This window comes from Protomyctophum bolini, assembly GCF_963924005.1.
Source record: "Protomyctophum bolini genome assembly, chromosome: 12".
Taxonomy (NCBI): Eukaryota; Metazoa; Chordata; class Actinopteri; order Myctophiformes; family Myctophidae; genus Protomyctophum; species Protomyctophum bolini.
The window spans coordinates 17,655,844-17,678,403 of NC_137873.1; the positions used below are offsets into that span (position 1 = coordinate 17,655,844).

The window sequence follows — 22,560 nt, forward strand, 5'->3', positions numbered from 1 at the left end:
ATGAAGATTGTTTTGTGCATGGAGAGATGTGTACTATAACAGAGTGGTTTGGTAGGAGAAGGAGAAGGATAAACTGCCATGTGTACCCCCTGTCAGAAGGATGGAGTCCAGCACTAAAATCATTGAAAATGTTTAAATAGTTTAAAAAAAATCACACCTGTGTTAAATGAGGGGTGCTCTCATCATCATACATACATGTACATGTCTCATTCCACCTTCGTCTTCAATGTTTGTGCTTACACAATGTTTGTGAACACTCAAAGCTGGCCATTCATTGTCAATGGCATTAAATGTTTGTGTTAACACAATGTTTGTGTGTGCACAAACCCTCAAAGCTGGACATAGGAGGGGCTAGCACCCCTCAAAAACGTTTACACATGGTGCAATAACTCTCTACTCTCCCCTCCGATTGGCTAGCGATTCGGAACCCTTCCCAAGGCATTTGTGCGCTTTGCCCTCATCTGATTGGACAGTACAGTGACATACCCAACTCAACTCTTCTAATTGAACAATATTCCATTTCCTATAGAGATAGGCAACCACGCGCAAGTACTAGTTTCGCCCAGGGCCCGTATGCACCGTCCCAGCACTTTTGATGCGTATGCACCGTCCCAGCAAATGACGTAATGAATACTTGTGCCTGATACGGCAGTGGTGCCAGATTTCATACATGTATACATAGGAAATGATTATAAATGTTAGTGTTGTTGGGAGGATTAAAGGTAATGCTTCTATGTATGCATGTATGTAATCTGGCACCACTGCCGTATCAGGCACAAGTAGTCATTACGTTTTTACATGCATAAAGTAGGTAGGTAGCAAATAGTTAAACCTAATAATTCAACATTTCAAACGTTCCTTCACAGAGAAACTGAGATTTGACAGTTTGTAGCGGTCGAAAGTACTTGCACGCTCTGCTTGCGCACTAGTGCAACAAGCAAGTATGCACTCGACAGAGTGCAGTTCTAGTTTGATCTGTATTCATGACCAGACTCACAGACTTGTCCTTGGAAATCTTCTTGAAACATCTGGACATCTTCTTTGGTTTGTGTCAGTTATATCTGGATGAGAAAAGTGGGGAGGGAGATAGACACAGAGAGTTAGAGATACACATGTTAACAGTGTTGCATTGTACAGTCAACACATTGTAATACATCAGTGTCAACACATAATATTGATAGTTTTCAAGAGACAATTTGAATATTTTATTCTGGACACAGAGTAATGCAAAACAATGTTTCGGCAGCTAACTGCCTTCTTCAGGGTATGAAGAAGGCACATAATATGCTGTCAGCACCTCTATAGTCAAGGCAAACTGATTGAACACAGTTTCTTCGATCAAGAACCTATACCGTGAAAAAAAGAAAAGCCGATCAAATTCCTAGGAAGATGGTATGACTCAAAGCTGAAAGACTCATTAAACTCATTAAAGGTCTGGAGGTCAGGTCATTGACAAATCCATGCTGCTGCCTGGCAAGCTGAAAAGCTGGTGTCTGCGGTTTGGATTACTAGTGATAGTGGAGATGACCCTGATGAGTCCTGTCGTCCGACTCACAGCACAAGTTGTACTTTGTATAGAGCTCACAGTCCCTTTGGAGAATGTTGTACAGCAGTGGTCACCAAACCTTTTAATCTCGTTGGATGCCGGGGCTTTGTGGCAAGTTCAAACGTGAGGCTATTAATGGAGTTGGAACAACTGATGTTCAGGAGGTTTGACCAAGCAAAAGACAACCAATCACCACCCTGCCACCGTAAACTCCACCCTGTGCCACCCGTGCCAACCAATCACCCACCTCCAACCAGGCCGACCACTCCTACCTCACCAATCACCCTGGGTACTTAAACACAAGTTTCTACACATTTCGCACGGCGCACGCCTCGACCCCGAAGCCAAAGTATCTGGGTCCACAACCCCTAGAACCCCTCAATCCCACCATCGCCCACGTCTCGTGCTCTGGACCATCTAAGCCGCACGATGCACGCTTGCGTGTGGCGATGACCTTAGATGATCACGCCGGCACCTCCCGATGTCATTCATGCCCCTGACTATCTAAGCCGCACGCTACACACTCGCGTGTAGTGATGACCTTTGATGTTCACGCCGGCACCTCTAATGGCATCTCCCCGCCCCAGGCCATCCAAGTCGCACGCTACACGCTTGCGTGTGGCGATGACCTTAGATGACCATGCTGGCTCCCCTAACGTCCTTCCATGCCATGGCTGTTTATGCCGCACGTCCCATGCTTGGCATGCGACGCGCCCATAAACGACCATACTCCATGTCTATTCAATAAACAACCCAGTACAGAGGAACTCTATACTGAGGGTAAGATGGTCTCCGGGCACAAAAATTAATTACAAACATCTAAGCTTCATATAAGTGGCCAGATATGCACTCATGTTTACTCAGTAACATGAGTGCTGTAGTGTTATTCAGTAACATTCGTTTTTTTGTATGACATGGTATCATATGACATTGTTTATTTAATTGTTTGAAAAACGGTTAGCATGTTAGCTAATGTTTGTTATAAATTATTTGTAAATTTGTTATAAAGGTTTTAGTAATCATTTACAAATGTAAACAAACAGGTTGTTAATGATTTGTTAATAGTCTACAAACCGCTTATAAACGTTTATAAATGCTTGATAATGGGTCATTACAAATGATTTAATAATAATTTACAGATGTATATAAATGGCTTATTAATGAATAGTTTACTACATACTAATACCTTATAAATTATTTGTAGTTATAACGGTTTTAGTAATCATTTACGAATGTCAACAAACAGGATATTAATGATTTGTTAATAGTCTACAAACTGCTTATAAACGTTTATAAATGCTTTATAACGGGTCATTATTGTAAAGTGCTATAACAATGTGGGCCCAAACAAGGACCCAAACTATTGTAAATTGCCGATCTACAAGCTAACAATGCGTCGTTTTGGGCCACGTAGTCAGCTTGCAGATTGGCTATTTTCACTATTTCCTAAACATTTATTTTCTAATTTATGGAATTGTTTAGAATTTATTTTATTTCTTCAATGAATTTGTTGTTAATTCATGACAAATTTTAACCTTTTTGGGGATACAATTTGAAAATATTTTGAAATAATAATTATGAAAAAGAAAATAACAAAAAATAAAGGGACCCATAAGAAATGTGTCTGCGACCCACAATGCAGTGCATTCAAGGATGTGAATCACTGGCCTGAACAAGCACCTCCTCCTGGAGTGGAGATGGACGTTAAATCTGAACAAGCACCTCCTCCTGGAGTGGGGACATTAAATCTGAACAAGCACCTCCACCTGGAGTGGAGATGGACGTTAAATCTGAACAAGCACCTCCTCCTGGAGTGGGGACATTAAATCTGAACAAGCACCTCCACCTGGAGTGGAGATGGACGTTAAATCTGAACAAGCACCTCCTCCTGGAGTGGAGATGGACGTTAAATCTGAACAAGCACCTCCACCTGGAGTGGAGATGGACATTAAATCTGAACAAGCACCTCCACCTGGAGTGGAGATGGACGTTAAATCTGAACAAGCACCTCCTCCTGGAGTGGAGATGGACATTAAATCTGAACAAGCACCTCCTCCTGGAGTGGAGATGGACATTAAATCTGAACAAGCACCTCCTCCTGGAGTGGAGATGGACGTTAAATCTGAACAAGCACCTCCACCTGGAGTGGAGATGGATGGACATTAAATCTGAACAAGCACCTCCACCTGGAGTGGAGATGGATGGACATTAAATCTGAACAAGCACCTCCTCCTGGAGTGGAGATGGACATTAAATCTGAACAAGCACCTCCTCCTGGAGTGGAGATGGACATTAAATCTGAACAAGCACCTCCTCCTGGAGTGGAGATGGACGTTAAATCTGAACAAGCACCTCCACCTGGAGTGGAGATGGACATTAAATCTGAACAAGCACCTCCTCCTGGAGTGGAGATGGACATTAAATCTGAACAAGCACCTCCTCCTGGAGTGGAGATGGACATTACATCTGAACAAGCACCTCCTCCTGGAGTGGAGATGGACGTTAAATCTGAACAAGCACCTCCACCTGGAGTGGAGATGGATGGACATTAAATCTGAACAAGCACCTCCACCTGGAGTGGAGATGGATGGACATTAAATCTGAACAAGCACCTCCACCTGGAGTGGAGATGGATGGACATTAAATCTGAACAAGCACCTCCACCTGGAGTGGAGATGGATGGACATTAAATCTGAACAAGCACCTCCTCCTGGAGTGGAGATGGACATTAAATCTGAACAAGCACCTCCACCTGGAGTGGAGATGGACGTTAAATCCCATTGAAATGAACAGCTGCCTTTTATCCCCTCCTTTTATCCCCTCCTCTGTACTCCAATAGTGCTCTATTGGTGAATTGCATTCATAGGACCACAATGGAAACAAGTCCCCATGCAGGACTATCCATTTAGCCCAAATGTTTTACTGTAGGCTACGTATGTGCAGTTTACATTCCTGTCTTATAAAGTATATTCAATCAATCGAAGCGCTAACAAAACTGTCGCTACCAATACATACTGTAACACTACCACTTTCTACTTGATACATCTACAGTATCATATACCACAGAGTCAGACACACACACACACACACACACACACACACACACACACACGCGCGCGCGCGCATATACGCATGCACACACGCACCTGTAGACACTCACTGACCTGTTGTAGTAGTTGGTGTATACAGAATGGAAGCAGAGGGATGGTCAGGATGGATACCTCTATATGTACCTAGGGTCCGTTAGCACTGATAGCCAATCAGGTGAGCCTGGTGTAAACTTTCGACGCCGGCCTCTCCCCTTCTCAACCAAAATGGCATCCAGAGAGATAAACAGACAGACAGCAGGAGTTGGCTCACATGTGGACTTCTTGAGGCTGAGAGGATTGGGACTGGTTGTTCCCCCTAGCTCAGCACACTATAGGATTTAACATGGAGAGAGAGAGAGAGAGAGAGAGAGAGAGAGAGAGAGAGATACAGAGACCACACGCACAAGAGGCGTGGCTGTGGTTTCAAGGAAGGGACAAGTATAAATACATTGCGAATTAACCACTTAAGCCCTAATTCAAATATAGCGATATCACCATGACTTTCTGAAACTAAAAGCCCAATTAATACACATGAATGGAAAAAGTGATGTAATTCCTCCTAGGAAGAACTTAATTTCTCCTAGGAGTAATGTGAGTTGTTGATAGGAAGAACTTAATTTCTCCTAGGAGTAATGTGAGTTGTTGATAGGAAGAACTTAATTTCTCCTAGGAAGAACTAATTTCTCCTAGGAAGAACTTAATTTCTCATAGGAAGAACTTAATTTCTCCTAGGAAGAACTTAATTTCTCCTAGGAAGAATGACAGTTGATAGGAGTAATGTTAATTTTGACTAGGAAGAACTGAATTCAAGATATCCTGAATTACAATTTCTACTAGCAAGAATGCAGTTCTGACTAGGAGAAACATGGTTTTGGATATCTAAAACATATATTACAGATAGGAGGGTGGTTTGATTAAATGTTAAAACGGCTTGCCATAGGAGAGAGCTTCTGTCTTCGGACAGTGGAGAGCCATCTGCTCTCCTGTGTAAAGTAATATTATTGTGAATTATTCCCTGAACTGATCAAACCAGACTACTTAAGAAAGCTGCCCTGTGTTGTGTCCTTCATTGCCCTGGGTACTATGGGTACATTGGGTATAGTGACTAGTCGGTCACACATGCACTTCATACGTAAGTATTACGCAAGTAGCCTACTTTAACTCAAGTATAAATGTGTTATGTTAGGGAGGGACGAAGACAATTGGCATATGTTATGATTGGTTGTCCACATACGTCGTGCTCCGAAAATAGTCAAGCTTGTAGATTGGCTATTTAAGCATGCAGTCAAGTGTAACTCACTCAGGTATTATGACACCATCATGGCACGCCATAATAAATGTTAGTTGATTGTAGATTTAGTTGAAATGATATTTTGATATATTTTATTAGTGACTAAAACGGGACTAAAACTAAAACATTTCAGACTACTAAAATATGACTCAAACTATAGAATTGTATTCAAAAGACTATGACTGAATTAAACTAAATTGACATTTGCTGTTAAAATAAATCAACACTGGTAGCCTACTGTGATTGAGCACTTCAGTTTTAGTCATGTGAAATGTTTTAGTTTTAGTCTAGTTTTAGTCAACTGAATCTACAGTTGACTTTGTTGACAAAAAATATTTTGACAGGCCTTGATATGGCATCGTAATGGCTCATTTATACACATGGTTACATGATGAAAATAGCAGCTCAACAAAGCTCACTGACTCTACAGACGTCAGACAATGTGTTGTATAGATCTGCTATTTTCAGAGTCCATCTGTCTTATAGTTCTACTGGATGGATGTCTTCTCCACTCTTCCCTCCCTAACATTGCAGTCTGGTTTTAATTTATTTCATATTTAGTCATATACTTTTATTCACCATAGCTTTGTTTTTATTTAGTTTTCATCAGTGAAAGAAGGCAGTTGGCGTTATAGTTTCAGTCGACGAATTGTCCTGCATGTGCATGTGAAGTGATTAGTGGGCAGACTTGTTGAACCCACCAGCGGTCCACTGGTCCTGTGCATGTGAAGTGATTAGTGGGCAGATTTAAATCCCTTGTTCTCCACAGTCAGCAGACGGAGGCTGAGGTATCCATGGTGATAGATTTGGATTACACTCAGACAGGGAACTGGCATCTGCTCAACTCAAAAGTCTTCACAGCATGCTACGTGCATGCCTATCAGTGGTGCAGGAAAACATTTTCTCAAATGTTTCACTTAAGTAGACTACTGCTGCAATATAGAAATACTCTGTTGCATGCAAGCAAAAGGAATTCAAAATGTTCTTGAGTAAAAGTACAAAAGGTATTGGCATCAAAATGTACTTAAAGCAAAAGTAGCCTACTCATTGTGTCGCATTGCGAGGCATCCTATACTCTGTCTCTCTCTCTCTCTCTCTCTCTCTCTCTCTCTCTCTCTATCTCTCTCTCTCTCTAGCATTCCGAGATTGTCGAATAGTTGTCTGGCTACGCGAGACTACTATGGTCATGATGTGTGGGTCATGAAAGAATAAGGTCGCGGCTGAAATGAGTTTTCTCAGACGGGTGGCTGCCTTAAAGATAGCGTGAGAAGTTCAGTCACCCGGAATAGACCCGCTGCTTCTTTGCTTGGAAAACAGCAAGCTTAGGTGGTTCGGGGATCTAAGCCTCCCAAGTGTCTCCCTAGGGAGGTCCTCGTTACACGTCCCACTGGAAGGAGACCCCCGGGCAGACCAAGGAATCAGATGGTGGGATTGTATCTCCAAACTGGCCTTGGAACGCCTTGGGATACCCCAAGATGAAGTTACTATAATGTTGCTCTGTAGAGGGAAGTCTGGAGCTCTCTGTGCTGGAACTGTTGCCCCCACGACCTGACTCTGGATAAGTGGTTGAAGATGGATGGAGGAATGTTATACGTGTACTGCCATTCATACACTTGTTTGCTGTTTTCTGCCTCCCTGTCTAACATTCATGCCCATGCAGGTCTGATTCAATCTTCATTCTACCACAGGTCGTTTCGAGGAAGCAATCTGATTGGTTGAAACAGCCTTCTAGCCGTGGGTTAAACCAACACCTGCATTCACCACCTAATCAAAACAAAGAATTCAGCTGCTCTGTTCTCCCAGAGAGCTAGCAAACTCTGTGGCTATAGGCTAGCTAGTTTCTTGGGACATTTGTGGTCGTAGTGACTACATCTGTCATTATAAAAATATATTCTTTCAGCGATTTTCTTAGTTTTAAGGGTAACCAGTGCCGGTTCTAGGCCTTTTGAGGCCCTAGGCAACATATTATACAGAGCCCAAAATGTTTATAAACAAATCACAAATGTTTATAAACAAATCACAAATGTTTATAAACAAATCACAAATGTTTATAAACAAATACCAAAATGTTTATAAACAAATCCCAAATCCCTTGGTCCTACCCCCCCGACCATGAGACTTACTACAGGTAAACTGGTAGTGGTCCTACCCCCCCCCCCCCCATGAGACTTACAAATCCCAAATGTTTATAAACAAATCCCAAATGTTTGTAAACAAATCCCAAATGTTTATAAACAAATCCCAAATGTTTATAAACAAATCCCAAAATGTTTATAAACAAATCCCAAATGTTTATAAACAAATCCCAAATGTTTATAAACAAATCCCAAAATGTTTATAAACAAATCCCAAATCCCTTGGTCCTACCCCCCCGACCATGAGACTTACTACAGGTCAACTGGTAGTGGTCCTACCCCCCCCATGAGACTTACAAATCCCAAATGTTTATAAACAAATCCCAAATGTTTGTAAACAAATCCCAAATGTTTATAAACAAATCCCAAAATGTTTATAAATAAATCACAAATGTTTATAAACAAATCACAAATGTTTATAAACAAATACCAAAAGGTTTATAAACAAATCCCAAATCCCTTGGTCCTACCCCCCCGACCAATGGGTAACTGTTGTAGAATTGCAATATTACACTCGAGGGTGTGGTTTAACGTGATCATTGCCACTTCAGTGATGCTTGCGGAACTCGACTTCGTCTCGTTCCTGACAGCATCCCTGTCGTGGCAATATAATCACGTTAACCCACACCCTCTCGTGTCCGCCTGGCGGCCTTATAGGTGCCACACTATTATAGAGTCTATGAGAACAGATAAATAACTATCTGGCTAACTCTCTGCTTAACTCTCTTGCTAATAGGGAGAACTCATTTACTCAGGTACAAATCAGGCTCCCCTAAACTCTGTTGTGGTGAGCAGATACTTTACCACTCAGACAGCCGAGTGCATAAAGACGACCTTCTACCCAGTCTCACCCACCCTTACGGAAGTATTCTATACGCTTTTATGCTATACATAATATTGAAAATGTTCACAGACAATACTGATGTAAATGTATGCTAATACATACTTTCTACAGTCATAAATATATGACACATATGTGCCAGCATATACTAATTAAATATTATGGAGGAAGATACTATATGCCTATACTTTCAAATTATGTGTTGAATTATGTGTAACATATTATTATGTATACATTCTATGTATTATTGCAATGCAATGCATGTGTTGAACAACAATACATGTGCCCTCATATGAAAACAAATTTATTTAGAAAACAATAAAGTTTGCATACTGTACTGCATCTAATCTGGCTTCCACTTCCACTTATTGCAATTACAAATATAATTTTATATACTTCTATAATTATTTTGATTCAACATTAAAAATGAAAACCTAAAAAGAAATGAACAATACTTTCTAATACTTTCTAAAAAAAACAATGCAGAGGAAGGGAATATAGACAGTATAGTCTCAGACTGTTGGCTCCCACAATTTTCAAAAGCTTAATTCCGTCATACAGTCTGGAGCAACAGAAGTTCTGAAAATGATCCGGGGATAAAGCGCTTCCGTTTTGTCTTTACAGCCGCGCAATTTTGTCCCAATATATATATGACAAATGGCCGAAGCCTATATGCTGCTTATCAGAAATGGAAATTAAAAAATAAAATATAAAGATATTTTCAAAATACATTTTCATGAACGGAATCAACGATCAGATGACAGCTGCCTTTCTCAGCTTTGGGGATGTGTATTTTCAGACTCTATATATAGCATTCGGAGATCGTGGAATAGTTGTCTGGCTAGGCGGACGGTGGTGTCCCTGGCAGGAAGGAGGAAGTGGGAAACAGGAAGTGACATCAGACGTAGGCCTGGCTCTTGGTTGTTTCAGGCTCTGACCTGGATGTTGCCGTGTAGATTTTATGTGTCTGGGACTGGTTGCCATTGCCACCATAGTAACCCCTGGAGAAAGAGGTGGCATAGGTCAGCGGAAATACTGTGACTAATACTACTGGTACTGTACTGCAGCTGAGGTAACTTTTACAACTACTACAATAACCCTGCGGCTACTAGAACTAGGAAACTGTTTGTATTCTAAGGGCCGATTCATACTCCTATTTTACAGCTGTTTCGGCGCTGTAGTGCCGAAATGATTTCGGCTGGTCAGAAATTTTCTGTAGCACCGAAGAGCCGACTTTAGGACGGTACCCGCCCCCCCGAACCTCAAATGACGTCACATTGTAGGCTCTACAGAGCCGAATTTTATTCGGCTCTAAAATAGGAGTATGAATCGGCCCTTAAAACCTTCACCTTGGAACGGCATAATATTATCAGAACTGTGTTTACATACATCATTTGAACTAAAACGTGCTGCCTTGTGATGCAGGTGGTCAGATATAGTCACGTACCCTTTCTTCTGTCCACTGGACACTCTCTTGCAGGCACAGCACAGCATACTTCCACCCAGAATGGCCATACAAGCCCCGCCCCATCCTATATACAAACCGGTGCCCAGTTCAAACCTGCAGACAGAAAATATGACAGAGTGGGTAATAAAAAAGTCCACTTCCTGTATTTATTGTTTCAAACAGCAAACTAAAAGCCCTCCATCATATAATACTGTACATGCCATAAAACTATTGTTTCTCAGTGTTGTTGACTTACTTCACACCAGCAAAGAAAGGGTTGTTGAAATCCTCCACCACTTGGCTGGCGTACCAGGACACTGCTATCATCGTACACAGACCTGCAGGAGACATATACGTTTAAAGTGTTTAAAAGATAAATATTATCGTGTCATCATGATGTCATTGTCACAGACATATTCCTATTCATTCATACATTTTCCGTTGGTTTGGTCGGTTTTATTACAAGCCCCTTGGGAGACATTATGGATCAAGTACATTTCTATGAGACTTCAGCAGTTGGTGCTTTTGAGCAAGGCAGTAAGAAGGGAGTGTGTTTCTCATGTAATATCCTGGACCATATTGTCTGTGCTGGGTTTCCAATGGGTGACCTATCAGTGAATATTCTCAAAACGTTTGTCTGTGAACATTTCTAGTATGATCAAGTAAAAGCTGAACAAAACATGTTGTGAAGGTAGCTAATTTAAAAAATGCTCCCAAATTTGCGCCAATGACTCGTAATCTGTCAGTCAGTCATCCAAACTCAGTAAATGGCAGGGGAAGCTTTTGGCTTCTTGGATTATGTGGTGAGCGGTATAGCGTGAACGCTGGTTCCAGAAGTGTGGGGATAATGTTATTTGGGGCAAACCCTAAACAGTCCGAACTCACCAGAGAGAATGGCCAGGGTGCCGCCGGAAACAGCGATCTTGGCCTTGGACTGGTCTGTGGCGGAGCCGATCTTGATGCACTTCAGTCCCAGCAGGGACACGATCATACAGGCCAACCCCATCAGTAGAGAGATGATCATCAGGGCCCTGCACGCCTGCACATGACCTACACACACCAACACAAATCACCTTTTACTGTGTGTGTGTGTGTGTGTGTGTGTGTGTGTGTGTGTGTGTGTGTGTGTGTGTGTGTGTGGTGTGGTGTGGTGTGGTGTGGTGTGTGTGTGTGGTGTGGTGTGGTGTGTGTGTGTGTGTGTGTGTGTGTGGTGGTGTGGTGTGGTGTGCAGGTGTGGCGACGCGTGCGTGCGTGTAATGCATACAACTTTAATAATAGTCAATAAAGTAATCAATCAAACAAACATTACAAGCTGTATGGTAAAGAAGAGTGCTATCACAAAAGCTGCCACACCCAATAGCCTAAAACAAAAATCATACATTAATTTACTATACTGACACAACTATTTAGACAGGCCTTTGGATAATGTATCTTTTTAGTTGTGTTAGTACAGTAGGTACTGCGTTTTAGCAGGATAAACATTATTACTCCTGTAATTTGGTCTTTGGTACTTCTGTTCTTCTGCTCCTGTTGTTGATATTGTACAGGGTGTTTTTAAAGGCCCGTCATATAACATTGTTATTATAATTATAAATGTATATTTGGATTACACTATACAGTGCTTTACAGCAAAACAGTTTATGGAACAATGTATTATACTAAAAGACTGTTATCAAGGACATTTGTAAGTCAAACTATATCATTGCATTTTATTATGTTTCACTTCAATGGGTGAAAGTTTCTTCTTATAATTTTGAATACATTTTAAAATGTTAATATTTAAGACACTTTAAGTCATCGACCTGTTTTAGTCAAACTATAGTAATGGACGGCTTCTATAAATGGCTCAGCTTTTCCCCCATTTTGTTGTCAGAAGAGTATTCATCAAAATGGCGCCCATGAAGGATTTAAGACAATTAAGCAACATCACACATCGTGTACAATGCTCAAGTTAAACTAAAAATATTAAAACATGAGACATCATTGATAATAACTTTGGATATAAAGTTGTACATTCATGCTGTATCTTTGGTACCATATAAGTTAGAGAATAACCAGTGACATAGGCGGGAAAACACTGGTCATAAAACCTGTGTCTTTATCTGATTGAAAACCCATGACATACAGTAGTAGTCTACCCTTTCAGCTCAGGTCCTCAAACAAGTCCTGATCGTGGTATTATTCATATTATTGTTATTATTAAGCCTTAGACCTTAGACAATCACTGGAAAATGTGTCGCCAATTACCAAGTTCAACAAGTGCCACTGTTGAAACTGCAGCCAGTGGTCATATAGTAGCTCATATCATCAGTGCCTTGCTCAAAGACACATCAGCGTAACAGGAATTAAACCAAGGAGCTCAGCTTTGAGGTAATCGGTATTTCTCACCTGGGAGTGCAAGCATGGACTCAAAGTCCCGACACTCTGCGATACCGCCGCTGTTCTCGGCACAGGCGTGCCAGAGGTTCTCAAACTGTCTTTGGGAGATGATGACGCTGCCTGACACCGTCGACACCTTCCAGTAGTCGTTGGCCAGCGAGGCCCCGGTCACCAGCCAGCTGGCGATTACCAGGAAGAACCCAGTGGCTTCCACGGCCGTAGACATGATGGCTCCCAAACAAATCCAAGGGTCAACAGCTCAAATATCTGTCCACAACAAATCCCAAACTGCTCGTCTACAGGCACACGCTAGCCTTTAGTATTAGAAGTGTGTGTCTCTTCCCTGCCGTTGTATCTTGTAAATGAGGTTTATGGTTCGGTGTTGAGGACTTTACACCTTGCGAGGGCCATAAAACGCTGGGAGCCGCTCCCTACGTACACCCCTCTGTCCCAGTATTGATTGCCATGACGATGACAGTGGCAGTGACATATGAATTTCATGGCCACACCTTAACCATAATATACCTATTCTGGGCATGTAATAATTGGTCAAAAGTGGGTGAAATAGCGGAACATTCAGCAAAAAGAGGCCAAGAACAGATCCCTGGGGGACCCCAGTCAACGGAGTATACGTGATTCCTCGCGACTCGTGTCAGATTGTACAGCCACATTCGCAATTTCACAGAGTTTTCTCCTGTGGTGTTGAACAGACATAATGCTTTGAGTACATAAAAATAGCTATAACATTGGGGCATGCCAGTAGATCAAAGACTGAGGCAATTTATATACACAACGCGATAGTTTGTTTTGTAATTGTTCATCACCTAGATTGTTCATCACCTAGATCTACTAGCCGGCCAGCAACTCTACATCTGACCTCAAACGCTTAGATGTCCATATATGGAGCTATATGTTCTGACATTTCATTTGTTGATCCCTCCCCACCCGTCCTTCCTGTTCTGACATTCCATAGTTGATCTGACCTCAGCAAACCCCATGTATACTCAAGACACGCACCATATATGGCCAGTACATAATTCATTCCATATGTTGATCTGACCCCCATGTCAAAGCGCCAGCGCTCGCCCAGCAGTCTGCCGTCATCAAGGCGGATTCTTGCACGCGACCTCGCCCTTAGGGTATGGAAATGAATGGAAATGAATGAGCAATCACATTAGTAATAATAAAAAATGGACACACAATGATCACTATACATGTATGTCAGAAAACCGAAAATGAAATGGAGTATAATGCAGTTGCTGTGAAACCAAGATAAGGATTTTATGACGATGAGACAGAGAACTAGATATGAATCACACTGCACAGGGGATTATTATACATGTACTGCATGCATGTGTCTATTTAATGACAATAATGAGTCCAACATATCAGATTACCAGATCCAACATAATGGATGTTGTGTCCAAAATAGAGTACAGTGCTTGTCTCCTGTCTGAATGCGTTTCCCTTCGACTGGTTTCCATAATGTAAAACAAGGAATAAAGGATACCAGTATACAGATGGTGAGTGGGTCAATGTTACTTTTTATGGCTTTATGTCTTTATGGTGTGGCTAGTTAATGGTTGATGATCATGGAAGTCTAAAGTTCAACTTCACCACTAGCCCAGTTTCTGTCTCTTGTGGAGTCGCACGAAACACAACAATTACAAACTGTCACTGAACTGCAAAAATAAACGCTGTTGAAAAATAGATTCAACTGTCGGTTGAATCTACAGATGTTTGAGTGCTCTCACATGACATGTAATGAGGTCTTGACATTCAATCTATCAGCCTGTGAATACACATTGTGCTTGTATAAAGCTACATGATCATATTTCTTCATCCAGTTAATATTTCTGCTCCACATGTCATATCCTCATATGAATCTTTGGCAAGTGTAATATTTAGCACATGAACAATGAGTCGACTCAAATTAAAACAGAGCAATTATAGTGCAATTATAATTACACATTGAAAGCACTGTTGAATACAATTACAATATTTAAAAAAAAGGATAGGCTTAGTTGGAACAGTATAGCCTATTCAGAAGGAGAACACTTCCTCCTGTGTGTTCCCCGTTTATGACAAGCATGTCAGACAAACAAGGGTGCGTGCATGCATGCGTGGATGAATGCATGCATGCATGCGTGCATGCATGTGTGAGTGTGAGTATGAGCGTACGTGTGTTTGTGTGTGTGTTTGTGTGTGTGTGTGTGTGTGTGTGTGTGTGTGTGTGTGTGTGTGTGTGAGGTTTGAGGTCAGATGTAGAGTTGCTGGCCGGCTCCATATATGCAGATAGGTGATGATCCAGTCTTCTCCATGTATGGTTATCCAGGGTTTGATTAGGTCAGTGTCGTGATCTTCATATGGAGATGGCCATATATGGTCCGCCTTGTGACACGTCACGCCACCATATATGGCCATCTCCATATGAAGATCACGACACGTGGGTGACTAACTAACTGGCGGAAGGGAGATATGGTTTTCATAGTAAATGCGAGCTACGGTCGCAAAAATGTCAAAATGAAAGGTGGTGGATTTATTTTCATTACCGCACACACGAAGACGCACGCACGCACGCACGCACGCACGCACGCAGGCAGGCACGCACACACAGCTGTCATAGGCAGGTTGACTATTTGGAGAAGATGATGTTCTTTGTGTTATCTGCACAAATATTTTTTTGTGATCTATTCTATTCACCAGATCGAGGCCTGCAATTATTGCGTACAACCAGTCCATGTGTCAGGTGAATCTGAGGAAGAAATATGATACAGCTAAAGTGACTTCGGGGAGGACTGTTCCTCAGCCTAGGGGGCTTCTGTACGGAACAACAACAACATGTTAACTGGTCCTACTGGCATTGCAACCTAAAGTCATCAGCATGTCATATACAGCTCTTCAAACACACATTCCAGGAGAGCTACCGTAGGCATACTGAGGACCAATCCTCAAAGAAAATCTTTTTTTTTCTCGTTTAAAAGCTATAGCAGTCATAGTGTGAGATGATTCTGAAACCGGAGAAGCTGAGAATCACACACAGGATATAGGTTAACAACAATAGGTTAGCAATATTGCACGCTTAGATGGGTAGGAAAGGATACACCTTCGGATAATGTGCCGTTCCTTATAGTCTTTTTGGAGAGGACTTCTGTTCGGTGGAAACAAATGGGACAGCGACTCTGGGAAACCAGGTTTCATCGTCATGTGAGGGCTGAAAACAGACAATTTGTGCTTAGATGAAATATCGTTGTCACTGGAGTATGTGCTGACACACACACACACACACACACACACACACACACACACACACACACACACACACACACACACACACACACAGACACACACACACACACACACACACACACACACACACACACACACACACACACACACACACACACACACACACACACACACACACACACAGCGTGCGACCCTGAGGCTATGAGAAGATCTTCCTCCCACACTGTTCTCCTGTTCTTCATCATATTAACTAACTGTAAGTACATTATTACACTCTTCTATTAGGATATCTATAATTACTTAAATGTATATTTCACGTTCAAACATAATTTGAGCTCATTGTAACGTCTACTCAGGATTTTGTAAGCAGCCCAGACAGTTTTTAAAGGAGAATTTCGGTCTAGAAGGCTTTCTTACCTTTATTTGTAGTTGTTATGTCCCCACCAAAGAGATCCAGGTGTTAATTTGTACAAAAGCCCTGCATTATAGGCTATTTCCCCTACCATAAGTCCTCATTGGGGCGTTGGCTTTTAGTGCTAATACGCTTATTTCCATCTAAATAAGCAGTAAAGTGTGCTGCTTGGGATACTATTTACATTATGAAGAGAGGATATATTTTTAAAAAAATGCATTTTTGAGCGATGGAAATAAGCAAAATAACAAAATAACACCTGGACCTCTTTGGTCCATTGGTAGTAACAACTACAAATAAAGGTAAGAAAACCTAGTCCGAAATTCTCCTTTAAGTTGTCTGATTGCACTATTGCAGTATTTAGATTTTATGACAATCTTTCTATACAAATCTCTTCTCCATTTCAACCATGTTAGATTCATTGAAAACATCCGTCCATATTGAATGAATGAATAAATGAATTAATTAATCTATAGCACCTTTCCAAACATATTACAAAGTTAGGACAAACACTTGATATATACAAATCAAATGTGTTTTTAAAATCTGAAATACTGACTGCTAGCCTATAAGAGCCAAGGCCATGTTATTGCAGAGACAAGGCAAGTTGTGGGAGGATCTACAGTACTGTAGTACAGTAGGAGCACAGGCTTATAGTAACTGGGAGATAGTCCATGTAGGGCAATCAATTATGTGTATAGCCAGGGTGGGTGTATGCTCACGTTTCCTTGTGTTTGTAAGTAAGCTGGTAAGTTCTGCACCATCTGGAGACGATTGTCTCATTCCTGAACAGAGGGAGTTACAGTAATCTAATCATGAGATGAAAGTATGTATAACGGTTTCGGGTTTCCAGGTCTGCATATGACAAAAACATATATATTTTGGCGATGTTCCTATGGTAGTAGGGTGTAGTAGTGGGTGTTAAAATATATATCAGGGTGACAGGGTCAAAGTATGATATTGTCTTTTTAATGCACGAGGGGGGCCGTGTTTTTCAATAAAAGAAATATGTTTTTGTAAAAAGAATTATTGACAAAACACAAATATGCAGACCTATCATAATATTGCACTAGGCCTACTACCTGCAAAGCTTTACTATTAACTATAAAACACCATATCAGTATACAGTATATCCAAACAATTATTATTCTATTCAAATCATTATTATTCCTCAGAATAAGAGCTTCAGCCTTTAGACATTTATTCATAGCACGTGCACATTGGCCATGAACGCTTGCGTATCTGTTTCTTTGTTTTTGTTAGATGCCTGGTTGTTGCCATCACCCATTGGACTTTCCATTGACTCTGTGAACATGAGACACATAGTGAAATGGAGCCCTCTGCAGGCCTACTGCAGTACAGCACTCCTCTACTCCATTCAGTTTCAGGGGTGAGTACTGACTACTGAGTGATGGGTTTGGGATTAGTACCATAGAGCAGGGGTCTGCAACCTTTTTCACATCAAGTGCCATGTTTTAATTTCCGTGATAGTCAGTGTGCCATAATTATATATTTATGACACCACATCAACATTAAATATTCCCAACTGATTTTGATTGTCCATATAGGATATACATAACAAGCTTAGAAATATTTTTGATGATCATTAAACTCAGAGCATTAACCCACCTACTGTAATCCCTCCCCAGTCATGAGTTACAGTAGGAGTTTGAATGAATGTACAATTATGTGCAGGATGTAAATTATCGTGTAATTTGTAGATGTGAATAGACTTAATTTAACTGACTACACTTTTTTTTTTGAATATTTAATTTTAAAATAAAAACCTTCTCTCTCTCTCACACTAATGCCAGTGTGCCAGTGATCACCCTCCCCTGTGCCAATGTTGGCACCCGTGCCTAAGGTTGCCTACCCCTGCCATAGAGTATTAAAAGATTAGTACCTTGAATTGTACATCGCCATCTTTCTAGATCCGTTTGGGCCCAGCTGGCCCATTGGCTGGCCCAGACAATGAGGCGGGACTTCCCCCTTCTTCTTAGTTGTTTTTTATTTGGTGGGTGGGGAATCCCGATCATAGACTGTAACGGTAGCCACGCCCCTCAGAACATACGCGACTTTATGGTCATTTTTTTAATAAATGGGACCATCATTTTCCAAAAAGAATATTATTATTAGAAATGAGACTTTAAACTAGTGACTGGAAGCAGAAAGTATTCATGACCATGTTTATTAAGGTAATACAGTCTAGGTGAAGTTGGGCCCAAATACATGGACTTCTATGGGACTATGTTTTTTTTTGTGTATGACAAAAAAAGACACTAAGCAGATTTGTTCAAGCACTATGACGTAAAATTCTCCAATCATTGTCAATGGGAATGTAATGTTTGTGTAAGTAAAAAATCTACATTCTACACTAATAGCTGAATACTCAAAAATTAAAAAAAATATATATATTTCCTCTCTTCTTGTCTGTCCGTCTGTCTTTCGTGTCCTCCAGGGAGTTTGAGCTCTTGAACGGGAGTTGGGAAAACGCGCCCGAATGCCAGAGTATCCCACACACTGAGTGTGACCTCACCCACGACCTGGGCTCAGACGCAGACTATAACATCCGTATCAGAGGACACTGTGGAAGACTGCAGGTCTCACCCTGGGCCACGCTCAGTGGGCCCTTCAACAGACGAGACAGTAAGATTATGTTTCTGTATCATTTTGTTAATTATTTTGTTGATTTTGTTAGGTGTGGTCTCTTGAAGTTTAACTGGCACATAGGCCTTCCTCAGCATTTCAAAGATGTATAGTTTTCTTTAATTTTAATTAAACTGTAGTACACAAGTGTATTGTTTTATCCTATGATGTAATTCACTCTTCAAGGGGAAATTTCATTACAGCCTTTAATTCATAGGTAAGTAGACACTGCAGACCCACCAACCGATAGTTTACAATTAGGCCTACAATTTACAATTTAGGCATTTAGCAGATGCTCTTAATCCACAGCGAATTATAGTAAACAAGGACAACACAGGTAATACATCAAATGCATATAAATAGTCAGTATCATAAGTAAAGCAATAACCTATCATCAATCTAACAGTATAGAATATCCAAAGAAAATCAATTATCTGTACACTGAAACTATCAATGCCAGGTCAATAATGACCTGGCATCTGTCTACTAGGGCCTCTAGGCCTACATAACATGCTATCAAAATGGGTGCAGTACTTAGTTTAGACAGTACTTGGTTTAGACTAGTCATTGGTTAGACCAGTCATTAGTCCTACAACTACAACCTATCTCAAACCCTCACCCTAACCCTAACTTCCCACGGGGCAGCATACCTAAAGCTAACTTTAACCCATGTTTAACCAATCAAAATTACATTTAGCCTTTGCATAAAAGGGCAAGTGCTACGGCAAGTCTTACAGGCTAAGGTGGAGTCTTCAGACCGAACGACCCCCTGACCCATCCGACCCACCAACCTTAATTTGATCGTATAGGGGTAAATTCAGGTGTCATCACAACTCGCAGCAAGGAAGAAGGTTGGGAGGCATACAGTTTCAGGCTTAGCTGGATTTGCACTCCTGCTAAAGCTCACCAGCACTGCCCTCTTCTCTCTCTCTCTCTGTGTGTGTGTGTGTGTGTGTGTGTGCGTGCGTGCGTGCGACACAGCGACCCTGACTGTACCAGAGATGAGTGTGACAGTGATGGGAGGTGGCCTCCAGGTGAGCTTCACAGAGCTGCCCCACCTTGATGCTCTGAACATGAGCATCAGCATCTGGAAGAAAGGACAGCAGCTCCAGGTGAGAGCTAAAGCACTTTCTGCTATGTCTCAGGACGGACGGACGGACGGTTCTCCAGCTTAGAAACAGATATTTTTTTCCTGGTGGGTCACCATGGTTTCATCCAATCAGGAGAGAGGAGCTGCTGAGAGGAGCTTCAATTCTGTACAGTAGTCAATTTGTGATTTACAGTGATTTCATGTATCTTGCATAATATTGAACTTGTATGTATTTGACAGACTTGACATGAGTTACGCTATACAGAGATGATCATTTGAGCTTTCCTTTTTTGATGCTACAATGGGATAAAATAGTCTGTAGGATAGTCAGATCAGATGAAGTGTACGATGCCTGTATTTTTCTGCCATTTGAAATTAAAATTAATATTTGATAAATGAAAAATAAAAAGGTTAAATAAAAGGTAGAAAATACGCAGACCATGTATCACCTCCTCCTACAGGAAGCAGAAGCTGCACCGCAGGTAGAAGTGTCTATTTGTATGTCTCTAAATGTTTTGATGAATTGAACAATGTGGACCCTGTTGTAAACAAGTGTAATGCTTAATTGGGTCGTCCACTCACAGTTAACAGTCTTTGTATTGAGTTTGCTTGAAATGTACTGTAATTCTACAAACTGTTAATAAATATTTCAATCAATCAATCAAAAAGGTCATCACCGTGAACCACAGCCCGCTCCACATCGCCTCCCTACAGGAGGGAGCTGTGTACTGCATCCAAGCCAGCATCCACCTTTACTTAAAGCACAGCAGCAATGACCTGCAGTGTGTCACCATCACTAGTACGTGCACGCATTGCACACACAACGCAAGCACACGCGCACGCACGCAAGCACACACTCACACTCACACACACACACACACACACACACACACACACACACACACACGCGCGCGAGCGCAGTCAGCGCACGCACGCACCCACCCACACAACACACACAAGGCACATGCATTCATCATCAGATGGAAACTGTTGAACTGAAATGATGGAAAGAAAAGCAAAAGAGATGTCAGTGAAGGTGATGGGAACAAATATACAGTGTATGAATATTAGCCTGCATATAACCAAGGATCTTAACCTGCATAATCAATGATTTTTGTCTGTGTTTTTCTGAAGGGTCTATTTGTATTATACTCTGTAATGTTTGCTGTTGCTCCCCCAGGTCCTGTTGTATCATGGGTGACACACATAACGGTGTCAGTCACAGTGGTGCTGATGGCAGGTCTGCTGTTGGCTGTGTTCTGGTCACTTGTTCACTGTAACCCAGAGGCCTGCCAGTCTTATTTCAGCAAAGAGCCACTGCCCAGCTCACTGGTGAGACTCTCCATGCTTTCTTTCCAGATGATGTATGTACAGTACAGTATCTGTATGTTCAGCATAATAATCAACAACAATGCCTCTTCGCTTCATCTTCCTCCTGCAGCAAACTGTTTGTCACATGCAAAGACTGGTGTCCCGTGTGGAGGAGGAGCTTTACGAACCCATCCACAGGATCATTGCTTTTGAACCTCCTCAACAAACAGCTGAGCTCACTGAAGAAGCCAGTATGAACTAATCTGGAGAGATCAGACCCATGTTACCCAAAACACATTTTTAGCTTTGTCTGCAGGAAAGAAGTCAGGGAGGTGCAGGGGGGAAGTTTAGGGGCAGAGGCTGGAATTTATTTTTCTTTTACATTTCTACCCATATTTAGAAGAATCTCATTTTAAAGAACGCATTCCAAAACCGCCATCCAAAACAAAGAAGCGACCACAGAGCGACACGAAGGCTGATTCACCGTTGGAATGCATTGAACCTCTATTTCCCAGAAGTCCTGAGAATTAGTTTTGGGGTTTTTTCCTCCGGTCATGTGATCCAAATGTTGTGTCTGAGGGAAACCATGTATGTCTTAAAGGTTATCAGAATCGGCGAAGAAAACTAATAAAACAAAAGTCGGGAAAGTCGGGTTCAGCAGTCATTAAACTAGATTTTGATGGGGCTGTTGTTGTTGATGTCTTCATCATCAAAAATAATAATAATAATGACTAAAGGCCTTTTCAGACGGGGAGCGTCTTAGTAATTCATTTTCAATGAGAGGCGTGCGTTTATTTTGAACCTGCAGAGAAGTTGAGGGGCGATTACGTAAGTGAGCGATTAGACCTGGATTGTGGTGTGATTTTTCTCCACGCTATGAGTCCCGTGCCCCAGATGAGCAGACTGAACCAGGCGACAATGCCTTGCGTCACTCGCTCCCCGTCTGAAAAGGCCTTCAAAAGCGAAACGCAGCCTTTCCATCTTCAACATGAATCTAGTGTAGCAGATCTACAAGCGCACAATGTGACGTGAGAATGTGAAGTAAAAATGTTTTGGATCTCTGAACTCAATACAGTGGAACCAAAACTTTTTTGAGTTTTTTTAGCCTGTTTTTTGAAGATAAT

The 22,560-nt window shown here is 41.5% G+C and overlaps 2 protein-coding genes across 2 annotated transcripts; one reads left to right on the forward strand and one right to left on the reverse strand.

Annotated features, from left to right (window-relative positions):
* Positions 1–9,800: 9,800 nt before the first annotated feature.
* Positions 9,801–12,954, reverse strand: cldn15la (claudin 15-like a; the record flags this gene model as incomplete). Its single annotated transcript, XM_080778929.1, has 5 exons — positions 9,801–9,903; positions 10,350–10,463; positions 10,606–10,687; positions 11,235–11,399; positions 12,738–12,954. The coding sequence occupies 5 exons, from the start codon at positions 12,952–12,954 to the stop codon at positions 9,801–9,803; spliced, it is 681 nt and encodes a 226-aa protein (XP_080635055.1).
* Positions 12,955–17,702: 4,748 nt separating this feature from the next.
* On the forward strand, positions 17,703–22,383 carry crfb16 (cytokine receptor family member B16; the record flags this gene model as incomplete). The annotated part of the gene is made up of 7 exons (XM_080778930.1): positions 17,703–17,779; positions 18,848–19,035; positions 20,050–20,147; positions 20,795–20,924; positions 21,306–21,457; positions 21,567–21,687; positions 22,331–22,383. 7 exons carry the CDS (start codon positions 17,703–17,705, stop codon positions 22,381–22,383), a joined length of 819 nt encoding a protein of 272 aa, XP_080635056.1.
* Between the last annotated feature and the right edge of the window lie 177 nt (positions 22,384–22,560).